The sequence below is a fragment of the Theropithecus gelada genome, chromosome 11, assembly GCF_003255815.1.
Source record: "Theropithecus gelada isolate Dixy chromosome 11, Tgel_1.0, whole genome shotgun sequence".
Classification (NCBI taxonomy): domain Eukaryota; kingdom Metazoa; phylum Chordata; class Mammalia; order Primates; family Cercopithecidae; genus Theropithecus; species Theropithecus gelada.
The window spans coordinates 61,284,433-61,297,096 of NC_037679.1; the positions used below are offsets into that span (position 1 = coordinate 61,284,433).

At 36.5% G+C, this 12,664-nt stretch overlaps 1 protein-coding gene across 1 annotated transcript in view; it reads right to left on the bottom strand.

Annotated features, from left to right (window-relative positions):
* NUP37 (nucleoporin 37) overlaps positions 1-12,664 on the bottom strand; it is a 46,452-nt gene that overhangs the window by 32,812 nt on the left and 976 nt on the right. Inside the window, exons 2-3 of the mRNA XM_025402928.1 lie at positions 11,749-11,969; positions 5,503-5,627 (exon numbers count right to left, since the gene is read on the bottom strand). Of these exons, the coding sequence (XP_025258713.1) occupies positions 5,503-5,627; positions 11,749-11,904 (281 nt within the window). The 5' untranslated portion in view covers positions 11,905-11,969. The remainder of the gene's footprint in view (positions 1-5,502; positions 5,628-11,748; positions 11,970-12,664) is intronic.

A 12,664-nucleotide genomic window follows, 5' to 3' on the forward strand; every position in this document is an offset into this window, starting at 1 on the left:
ATCATTACTGTCACTTAACCTAACGAATACCTATATTTAATTAACAACACATTATAAAAATAGGTGCTTTGATTTGGGACATAACAGGTCTGGCAAAAAGCAAAAAAAAAACAGGGAGAGCCAAAACCCAATCAGGTCCACTTTGTGGTCCTGATGGTGAAACTGGCCCAACTTCCCCACAGAACTAATGTTTACGGTTTGGGGATAATTACAGAGATTGACTCTCCTGTTCTTAAAGCCTGAAACTTTTATTTGTCTTCTCTGAGTTCCTTTCTCAGGAAACTGACCTTCAGGCCTCCCAGATAGTATAAAGGAACTGAAACTTACCAGATCATTGCATCTGGACAATGAGACACCAGACCCCTCGTTTGTCATGCTTGGTTCCTTACACCCTAGAAGTCCTGTCTTTCTACATGTAGTTACATTTCTTCCCTGCTGTATAAATCCCTAATTTTAGTGGGTTAGTGAGATGGATTTGAGACTTATCTCCCATCTCCTCAGCTGCAGCACCTGAATAAAGCCTTCTTCCCTTGCAATACTCGTTGTCTTAGTCACTGGCTTTCTGTGTGGTATGCAACAGGGCCTAGACCAATCCCTTGTGTTTTGGTAACAATGGCAACACGTTAAAAAAAAAAATCCCCTCCTATGCTGCATTTGGCATACACATGGAATGACAGGTTGCTAATGCCCAAGTTTTGATATCAGAATTTTGCCCACTTTAGTTCAAATTCCCCTATCTAGGCTAGTCAGCTTCCCTTTGGTTGACCTGTCAGTCCATCTCCCCAATCATTCTTCACATCTTTTACAAGTGGATAAGACAAGGAAAAAAAAGGGGAAAAGGAGGAGAAAGAAAAGGCCTAAGAAACACTGAAGAAATATGTGTCAGCTGTTAGGGGAAAAGTATGTTTCAAGTATGTTAACGGTAGACTCGGTCTCAAAAAAAAAAAATGTGCACATGTACATTATGATATATATGCACAGTAATGTTCAAACAGCACATTCAGAACCCCAAACTGGAAATATAGTATTAATAGAATGCATAAACTGTCATAGACTCACAACGAAATACTACATAGTAATAAATAATTAGATCTACAAGTAGAAACATGGATGAATCTCATATATATAACGTGAAGTGAACAAAGCAGGACAAAAAAAATACATATAGTATTATTCTATTCATAAGAAAGTTCATAAGCAGGCAAAATTAAGCTATATTGCTCAGGGATGCATCAATAACTGATAAAACTACAAAAAAGCAAGGAGATAATTATCCTAATAAACATGAAACTGATAGCCTTTAAGGGGAAAGAAGAAGGTTGATTGGAGAAGGGCACACTGGCAACGTCAAGTGCTAGCAATGTCCTATCTCTTGACCTCTGTGATGATTACATGAGTGTTTATAATAAACATGTTACAATGCACATATATACTCTGTGCTGGTTAATATTAAGTGTCAACTTGATTGGATTGAAAGATACAAAGTACTGATTCTGGGTGTATTCGGGTGTTTCTGGGTGTTGCCAGAAGAGATTAACATTTGAGTCAGTGGAGTGGGAGGGGAAGACCCACCCTCAGAAAGACACACCCACAATGTGGGTGGGCACGATCCAATTGGCTGCCAGCACAACTAGAAAAAACAGACAGATGGAGGTGGAAGGAGCTAACTTGCTAAGTCTTCCAGCCTTCATCTTTCTCCTGTGTTGGATGCTTCCTGCTCTCGAATATTAGACTGAAGTTCTTCAGCTTCTGGACTCGTAGGCTTACACCAGTGGTTTGTCAGGGGCTCTTGGGCCTTAGGCCACAGATTGAAGGCTGCACTGTTGGCCTTCCTACTTGTGAGGTTTTGGGACTCCGACTGGCTGCCTTGCTCCTCAGCTTGCAGACGCCTTATTGTGGGACTTCATCTTATGATCATGTGAGTCAATACTCCTTAGTAAACTCTCCTTCATATATACACCTATCCTATTCATTCTGTCCCTCTAGAGAACCCTAATACATACTATATGTATGTTTAAGCATGTATGCTATATTTTATACATGCAAATAAAGGGTAAGAAAAAAACTGTAAAACAAAGCTTATTCTACCTAATTCTTCTCCTTTGAATTTGTCCCATTAATATTTTGGGAATTCATTATTTCTTTGCTCATAGGAAACTCTACACAAATTTGCCATAATAGTATCACTCATGTTGAGGGTCTCCTTCAGTAGATTTCCTCAGTTATAACAAAACTTTGTTCAAAATGTCACCTCTAAAACAGATAAAAGCTATTTTGGAAGTTGTTAAAAGAAATATCCCAACTAAGAGGGTTTGTAAAGAGGTATTAATAGCAAAATGAGGCCAAGTTCAGTAAAAATGTCAGCAAACAGAGGAGTTACAGTAATCAAAGAATACTTACTTAAAAAGAAAATTAATAATCTTATTAGGATCTAAATAAAACCAACCAAACAAACCCAGAAAACTTTATGGCCAGCCTTGTGTTGCTCCACTTTTCTTTGAATCCTTGCTGTTTTAGGGATATTTAAGTCCTTCTTTAACTGAACCAGAAAATCTCAGAGAACTGAAATAAGATGAACAATGAATTCTCTGGCCACTGTAAAAGAAAAGCAAGTAGTGATGGAAAGAGTAGAAAGGCAGGGAGAAAGAGAATTTAAGGCAACTACATGCTAATGATAAGTCATCATAAAGGGTTTCTAAATGTAAGACAAAAATTAATGATGATAAGAGAGATGCTGAGTTATACCTTAGTCATGGTGACAGACAACTATTTATTTTAGAATACTATAAAAAAGTAAAGTAAAAAAAGTATAGAGAGTTACTCTAGTATAATCACAATTATGTACAATTATGTACAAAAATGAAAAGGGTATTGGGAGTACAGGTGGCATTCTTCTCCTTTTTATTTTCTGTGTTTTCTAAATTTTATCTATTAAGCATTTATTATTTTATAATAAAAATAATTTATTTGAAAACAAGATTGTGCTGTCATCTTGCTCTAAAAATAGTCTAAAATTAATGGCCTGCTAATGCTTTTCGAATTTGTTACTGATATTTGTACAGTTCCAAAAAGGACTTGAGACAGTTTACCAAAAAATAAGAAAAAACCAACCAAACAAAAACACCAACCAGAAATGATGAAACACAGCAAATTCACTAAAAAGAGGACAGGAAAACAAGTACCAAGCAACAAGGAGAGTATAGAATACAACAGCTGAATATCTAGATTAAAGTATCACAAAACTTAAAACCAAGGGAAAAAGACTGTTTCCACAGCTTTCAAAATGTAAAGAATCAGAGACTTGTTCTTGTTTAGGTCTAGATATTGTTACCACTTTCTTTTAATATAAAAGGAAACTAACAGCACACCAGCTGCTGGCAATGACATTACGTATGCTGACAAATGCTATTGTGTAGATTATTCAAAACTAAGTTAGCTAAATATCGGTACAGGCTTCTAGGAAAAAACATGCAACATCTTCACAACCTATAAGAAATCACACAATGATTTCTAATAGAAGAAACGAATACACCAAAAAAGCGTCAGCATCATCAGTCATCACGGAAATGTCATTGTGGCATCAACTAGAATGGCCAAAATTAAAAAGACAGGCTGGGCACAGTGGCTCAAGCCTGTAATCCTAACACTTTGGGAGGTCAAGGTGGGTAAACTGCTTGAGCCTGGGTGCTCGAGACCAGACTGGGCAACATGGCAAACCCCATCACTGCAAAAAATACAAAAACTTAGCTGGGAGTGGTGGTGCATGCCTGTAGTTCCAGCTACTTGGGAGGCTGAGGTAAGAGGGAGGGTTGAGGCTCAGCCAAGGGAGGTTGAGGCCGCAGTGAGCTGTGATCACGGGTCTGGCTGTCAGCCTGGGTGACAGAGTGAGACCCTGTATTAAAAAAAAAAAGATTTACAATAGTAAATATTGGAGAATAGGCCAGGTATGGTAACTGATGCTGTCATAACAGCACTTTGGGAGGCCGAGGCAGGTGGATTGCCTGAGCTCAGGAGTTTGAGGCCAGCCTGGGCAACAGTTTGTAGGGACAGGCAAATCCCTGTCCCTACAAAAAATGCCAAAATTAGCCAGGCATGATGATAGGCGCCTATAGTCCCAGCTACTCAGGAGGAGGCTGAGGTGGGAAGATGGTTTGAGCCTGGGAGGTAGAGACTGCAGTGAGTGGAGATGGTGCCACTGTACTCCAGCCTGGGCAATAGAGCCAGACCTTATCTCAAAATGAATGAATGAGTGTTGGAGAGCAGGAAGACCACCCTTAGATTATTGGGGAAAAGACAAAATGGTAGAGCCACTTTAGAAACAGGCACTTTCTTAAAATGTTAAACATACATCTACCCTGTGACTCAGCAATTCTACTCCTAAGATAAATTAAATCATATAACCACCCAAAGCAGTATTCAGCAAAAAATAATAACTGAAGTCTGGAAACTATATTGGTACCCACTTATAGAAGAATGAATAAACAGACTATGGTCTATTGATACACTGCAATGAAGTACTACTTAAAAAGCACTGGTATACATAACAGTGTGGAAAAATTGCAAAAACAAGCCAGACACAAAAAACATTCTGTATGATTCCACTTACATGAAGTTCTAGAATAGGCAAAACTGATTTCTGGTAATAGAAATCGGATCAATGGTTGCTTCTGTAGGGAGTGGGATACAATGATTAACTGGGAAGAAATATGAAGAAACTTTCTTGGGTGACAGAAACACTGTGCATGAATAGGGTGTGGGTTATACAAGAATATGCATTTGTCAAAACTGATCAAACTGTACCCTTAACAGCTAAGAATATCAGAGTATCTAAATTATCCCTTAATTTAAAAAATGAAGTTAGCTTAATAGTTGATAACTTTTAGTTCCTAAGAACTGTTTACTAAAAAAGACACATCTTTTAGATTTGACATTTGTAGGAGGCAAGGCTAGTGTTTTGTAACAGATCTTAAATAACCTAACATATTCTTGCCCCTGTAAAGAGGGTTTCAGCAGGCATTGCTAGGATTTTTTCTCAGAAAACCATCATTCTTTTTAAACACTTTCACAAAAACTGAAGTCCAAGGACCAGAACTACAGATTTATATACTGTTAGACAAGAAAATGTGATCTTGGCCTATGTGTGGGGAAGGAAAGCTCATTAACATCTCAACTACATTTAGTTATTTTAAGAGTTGTACTTTCAATTAAGTTGTAAATTCAGTGAACAATCTGTAAAGACCTTGATTCAGATGAATCTCACGTAAAAAGCTTTGTAGTTTGACTCAAACACATGGTCAAAGAATCACAGTCATGGCTGTATCTTTAAATTACAAATTCAGATGATAAGCCTAAATTATTAAGTAGTAGCAAGTATCAAAATATCTAATATCTTGGGTTGTGGAAAATGGAAATGGAGAAAAAAGTATCTATGATTAGACTTCAGATGATGTAACACAATCAAAGTACACTAGTAAAGAATGCATTTGGTACTGTTAAACTTACTTGATTACTGGAGGCAGTGAATCAAGTCTAGTCTCTGGGCTCCAAGCTATGCCATCGACCCTGACTCCATGGTGAAATGTTCGAAGTGTTTTATACTGAATGCCTTCAACGTCTGCTTCTTCTTCCTAAGCATACACAGTAAATGTTTTAGTAAGTAATGAGAACAAACAATATTCTGTATTTCATTATAATGAATTTATCAGAAGGTTATGTTTATGCTTTTGAAAAGTTCAAGAGCAAATTACATATTAAGATTTAACCAGTTCATTGAATTTAAAAAAAAAATCCAAAGTTGTCTAGGCCTCACAAAATAACTCCTAAGGCAACTAGAAACAAACAGTAAATATGTTCCACTTTATCTTAGGAGGCATTTCATAATAAGTTCAATGAAAAGGGACTGCTTGGTCAGGTGTGTTGGCTCATGTCTATAATCCCAACACTTTGCGAGGCTGAGGTGGAAGGATTGCTGGAGCTCAGGAGTCTTAGACCAGACTGGGCAACATAGTGAGACCCGTCTCTACTTTATAAAAAAAGAAAACAAAGAAAATGGAATGCTCTAAAGAATCAAAATATTCTAGGTAAATGAATTACCAGAACCGGATTATCTACTGACAATATTAAAAAAAATACACTGAACATTTTGATTACATGGAAAATACCTTGGGACCTCATAAAGATCTCAAAGTCTTTATAATCAGTGTCAACGATGTTCATGTAGTGTTACATGTGGCATTATATGTGTGCAAGATGCTACAAATAATTCATCTGGACTATTACAGTCTATGAATAGTGAATATGTAAGAAATAATCTGGTTAGTTTTAGATATTTGATTCTGGGAATAAATGCTTAATAAAGTTGGCTTATTTATCTAGTTCAGCCCTACTAGAATGATTTCAGTTTATCTTCATGGGAAGGTGAGAAAAAAATCAACTTTAAAAGTCAAGCCATCCATCGCTGGCAATGGGGACAATAACCTGAAAAGTTCTCCCATTACAACATTGCAAAAATTCAAATACAGACAAGCAAACAACTACCAAGGTATGCAGCTGTTATAAGGGCATCTGCCTACATGCAATGATTTAAAGCTTCAGTTTGCAATAGAGAGGAGACAAATCCTAGTGCCAGGACAAGGAAGGATGCCAGATGAGAGATCTCTGCATAGATCCAGGGCCCTTAAGGGGGAAGCAGGAAAAAACAGACAAACAAAAAGAAAACCCTGCCATGCAAAATACCTACCATGAGTAAGGGAAGGATACTTAGGGGGCCTCAAAAGAATTGCTAATGTTCCTTTTCTTAAAATAGGCAGCAGGTATATAGGGATTCATCTTATTATTCTTTATGCCTTTATGGATAACACATATTTTATAAGCATTAAAATACTGCTCAGCACCATAGGAAAGGTAAAAAAGAAAAAAAATGATAAAAAAATTTTTGCAATTTTAATAGTAAGTATATCATTGTTCTGTTATTTAAATCAATACCTGAACTGGGTCTAGAGACTAACGCCAAATTTTCATGACAAATTTGTCCAAGAAATCTTGTGTGTTAACTACAATTATTTTTAGTATCAGGGAAAAAAATCTAGCAGGTGAAACTTGATATTTAATGAAATACGTATGTCTATATTGATAGGAATTACTTGAAGGCCTGATCTAAGAATTCCATTCACCCAGAATCTAAATGCAAAGTTTTATAATGTATACTCGAATGAAATCCAAGTAGATATACTGATTTTTCCAGGATAGCCTATGGGATCCTAGTAAAGTCATTTCACAAACATACTACACATCTTTCTCTATATAATTCAGATACCCTTTGAAAATAACTTCAAATTTCAGGTGAACTTAAAGTTAACAGCAAAAAGTTTTTCCATAAATGAAAGAATAGAAATACACATATCAAGGAAAGAAAAACACTGTCAAATTTTACTACTTCGTAATTTGTGTGTATAATAGTTGTATAGCTAACAGCCAGATATGCCAAGACAGCAGCCACTAAGCAATTTTAAAATAAGTTTAGAAGCCTAATCATAGCTGACTTCACAGTTTGGATTACATCTATTTTTCCAAACTTGACAAATCAGTCTCTTAAAAATGAAGTTTTTACATGTAAATACACATCATCTTGCTACTGTAACAATATTATTGACAATCAGGTCCTATAATTTGTTACCCAAATCACATACAGGATTACTGGGTGGTCATGGGGATAAAGAAATCCCAGGGACTGTATAGCCTGGGCTTTTTATATTGCCAGTGAAACCTTTTTTCCTGGCAGCACTGTTTGCCACTAAGCCAACTAAAAGGCCAGGGTGTGTGTGTGGTATAGGCAGAGACAAATGCTATTTTGGATTTAGTTTGGGGTGTAAGCAGAATTGTATAGGCAGGAAATTAAGACACTTTGGAAAACTTGCTATAATACAAATGATTACACAAGGCTTCAGTATATTTGAGGTTGGGGCAAAGCCAGGTTGATGGAAGTGCTATTATAAGGTTTGAAACTGGCAGGCCCTCCTACCACACCCATTTAAGGCCAAATACAGAATTTCAGTTAGTCAAGACTATGAAGTTTCTCTAGTTCAATTCTTTCCCCTAATGCTTGAATCCCTAGGAGAGCATCTGAGTTTACACAACCCCTCTCTCTGAACATTTCCAGTGAGAGGGAACTAGCTACTTCTTTGGAAAGTTTATTCAATTGGGGAATAACTCTAATTATTAGAAGAGTTCTTAACGTTAAGCCAAAATCTGTTTCCATGTAAATTCTACTCATTATTCCATGTTCCATCTCTGGAACCACACCAAGTCAGTCTAAATTAACGATGGCAAGTATTTGGCCATAGTTGATCTCCTCTAGGTGAAGACACACTAAGCAGTGGATTCAGCCTCAGCCTGAAAGCATTATAAGCAACAACTCTGTCCACTCAAATAGAGTGACAAATAACATAAAATCCATTTACCATTCTGAGTCTAATACCTCTTTCACAGTTTTAAACATTTAGATACTACCCTGAAATTTGTATTAAAATATATTATCTTCTCTGAATCATAATATACTGCTGAGAACTAAAGAGTATTATTATTATATTAAAGATTATTGTCAATTTACAGAGGAAAATGCAGAGAGAACTGTGCTGTCTGATATGGTAGCCACTAGCCATATAGGACCTTACGAAGCACGTGAAATGTGGCTAGTTCTACTTGATACGTGTACACTTTAAAAAGTGTAAAATACATAGCAGATTTCTAAGTCTATTCAAGGGGTCTTCATTAGTGAATTGAGGCCTCTAGTAGAACTTGGACGAGAACACTGATTTAGGCAAGCATACACGTTCATGCTCCTCTGCCCTTTAACAAAGGTTTTTATAGCAGTTTTCTTATTGCTCTGCTTTATATTTAAATATTTCCTTAAGGATACGGTCCTTGCTTTTTTCATGTCTTGGCACCGAGTATGCACTTAAGGAATATCTGACAAATACATGACACCAGTTAACAGTACTATCGTGCAGAAGCTCGTATGTCCATCATAATCAAAGGGACAGCATGAGATTCTGAAAAATGCTTTGTTGAAATTCAAATTCACTATATCTACAACGTTTTCTAAATAGCCTTAAAATAAGGATTATCTTTCTGACAGGAATGTGGAAATCTTTCCACTTAATTTACCTTTACTTAGTTTTCTCTCAAGACAAGAGGTATGAAACTGGGTGCAATGGAACTTGAAGGTTCTAGGATAACAGAATAGTAATAATGTTTAACAGTGTTTAGCTAGATAAAAAATAACTTCAAAGAAAAGCAGTAATTTATTTTGAAATGGACGTGCTTAATTGTATTTCCAATGTCTGGTGCAGAATATAATTTGTGTTTACTATTGTCCAAATTAATAAAAATCTAATTTTTTCCTTAGTAATTTGGGCATGAGACCTACATTGCTAATCTCACAGGTATGAGGGTCAACTGAGACAATACATGTGACCATAAAACGTAACAGAACACAAATGTTTATACTAGTTCTTTTTTCTCACGTTGTCATTTTCCTTCTTTCTCCCATCTTCTCCCTCTCTCATCTTTGCCTTTCTCTTTTCCTAATTTGTTCTCCATTGACTTTCTCTCTCAACATTTCTTAATCATAAATGAGAGACAAACATTTTTCAGTGTTTTTGAATACAATTTTATGTTCAGTTATTAATTTTAGAAGTAATGAAGTAAAAATTAGTTTTACCTGTAGGAGGCTGCTTTACTCTTTTGTGCATTGGTGGCCTGCATTAGAGAAACGGTTTTTCCTCAGTCTTTTTCAAGTATGTAACATTGTTTTAATCATATAACTTTTTATGATCCTAAACCATGTCCATGTAAGTGAGGCTGAGGGTCATATTTAGTCTAAAAGGTAGTAATTTCTACCCCCCCACCCAAAGAGACAGTATGAAATAGCCTAGGAGCTGTCATATTCTACTCAGACAGCAACAAACTGAAACTTTTAATTCATACTTCCTCTTAAATATGACTATATTCCAATTTGTAAAGCTTTATATATTTATTGTGCTATAAAATGCCAAATTGCATTTCTGATGTCACAATACTGTAAGATTCAGAATTGCCGCTGGGCATGATGGCTCACGCCTGCAATCCCAGCACTTTGGGAAGCTGAGGCAGGCGGATCACGAGGTCAGGAGTTCAAGACCAGCCTGACCAACATGGTGAAACCCTGTCTCTACTAAAAATACAAAAAAGTTAGCTGGCATGATGGCACGCACCTGTAATCCCAGCTACTCAGGAGGCTGAGGCAGGATAATCGCTTGAAGTCAGGAGGCAGAGGTTGCAGTGAGCAGAGATCGCACCACTGCACTCCAACCTGGGTGACACAGCAAGACTCCATATCAAAAAAAAAAAAAAAAGATACAGAATTGCCTTTTCAGTAAAGGAGGAAATAACATTTATGATATAATATCACTTTAGTGATAGTTATTTTAAACCTTAGAAAATTGCACACTTCCAAATTACTGTATTAATTATAATTTGAGAAATACAGTTCTATTAATAATATTCTGATAGGCCAGGAAGGGTGGCTCACACCTGTAATCCCAGCACTTTGGGAGGCCAAGGTGGGCGGGTGACATAAGGTCTGGAGTTCGAGACCAGTCTGGCCAACATCATGAAACCCCCTACTAAAAATACAAAAATTAGCTGGGGGTGGTGGCGCATGCCTCTAATCCCAACTACTCAGGAGGCTGAGGCAGGAGAATCAATTGAACCCAGGAGATGAAGGCTGTAGTGAGCCAAGGTCACACCAGTGCACTCCAGCCTGGGCGACCAAGCAAGACTCTGTCTCAAAAAAAATAATAATAATAATGATAATAAAAATAATAATATTCTGACAGACAAAGGATTAGCCAGATAGTCCTGACGCTTGAACCTTTGTTGTTCAAAGTCTCTCTTACATGTAAAACTAGTTTTCCTCTGCGAAAACATGGTTTATGTTCACCACAAAGCAATGTTACTTTGGTGATTAAATCTGAGAGTGTTACCATTGCCCTTATCAATGACAACTAAAACATATATATGGATTACAATGTTGTCAGATGCCCTCTTGGAATTTTACACATACTAAAATTTGAGCATTGTTTTCCTCTTTTTTACAGGAGAGGCTAAATATCTTATTCAAGGTCTCATAGCTAGTAAGAAGTAAGTAAAGCAGGAGTAAACATGTAGGCATTCTAGTTCTAGAATTCACGCTCTTAATAGCGATGCTTAACTGCCTCCTCAATTAATAAGACTCCATACTCTGCATACTTCAGATGCACAAAAAGTATGACAACATACTAATAGGAAAGCTGAATATTATAAAAGGTATAAAATCTCCTGGAAGATCATTTTCCAGGCTCTCAATATTAGCTGGTTTCGTATGTCAAAGCAGGATGTAGAAAAACCGTAATTAATTGGATCTCATTTATATTGTTTTTTTTCCTGTACATACCATTGTTCAGTTAATCATAGCCTTCAGTTATCAGAATATTCCATTAATGATCATGAAGCAAAAGAGAAGCCTCATACTATTCTTTTTCACTATCTATATAATGTTTACATAAATCTCAGGCACATATAACTGGGAACATCTTTCTCTATGGGTGTTATCTTTTTTTTTTTTAATATTCAAACTCAATATACTTTCAAAGTTTAGATTTGGTTTGTGTAAGTTCTCTTATCAGTGAAATATGTTCACTGTCATTCGGTGCAGTTTTGTAGACTAACCTGAAACGTACACGTGCCAATGACCACATAATTATTGCCACCATATGCAATTAGGTTTCCTGAATCCCCATTCTCAAAGGGATTAAATTCTACCACATGCACATAATCTTCACAATCCACAGTGTAGGCAGCATTTCTTGAGGCGTCTTGCTTCATCTTGTATGTCAAAATTCAAGCAGTTGTGAAAATTAAATAGCCTTCTACTGGACAAGGTCACGAAACTGTGGATTACAGCACAGGTACAATTAGAATGGTTGAAGTATTAGTCATTAAACAAATGCATCAAAATAAGGTTGTGGTGTTACAATGAGACAGAAAGCTCAAAAGAAACATTTAAAGTACTTATCAAGGGACACAAACTGAAGGAAAAATATTAAATCTAGTTATTAATGGTTCCACATTGGCTCTACAGCTTTTTCCCGTATCTGTGATTCTAGCAGACAAAAACACCATAAAGTTCTGTTTAGATTATCTAAAACAAAAAGTATTCCATCTGAAGATGGAATCATTTTAATAGCAAATATGTTAATAAAAATAACTTTTATGAACCACTATTTGCAGGTGCCACACTAAGGATTTCACTGACATGACCACATCTAGTATCTGTACAAATCTAAAGGCAGGTACTACCTCTGGTCTCCATTTTGCAGATGGAGAAACTGTAGCTTCAGTAAGTTAACTAACTTGCCAAGCTTGTAAGCAGGGCCAGGATTTGGAAGACTTCATTGTGTGTGGAGAACCAGTGCTAATGAAGAAAAAAACAGCCTTCTGGCTTAAAGGAGACCACAATTTAGCGATAGTTATGACTCAACGTGAAAAGGGCTACAATATAAACAGATACAAAATACAGGATCTGTTGTAAGGAGTGCCAAAATTTGTGATACAAAAATAATGTTCGGGGGGCTGGGGGAAGGGA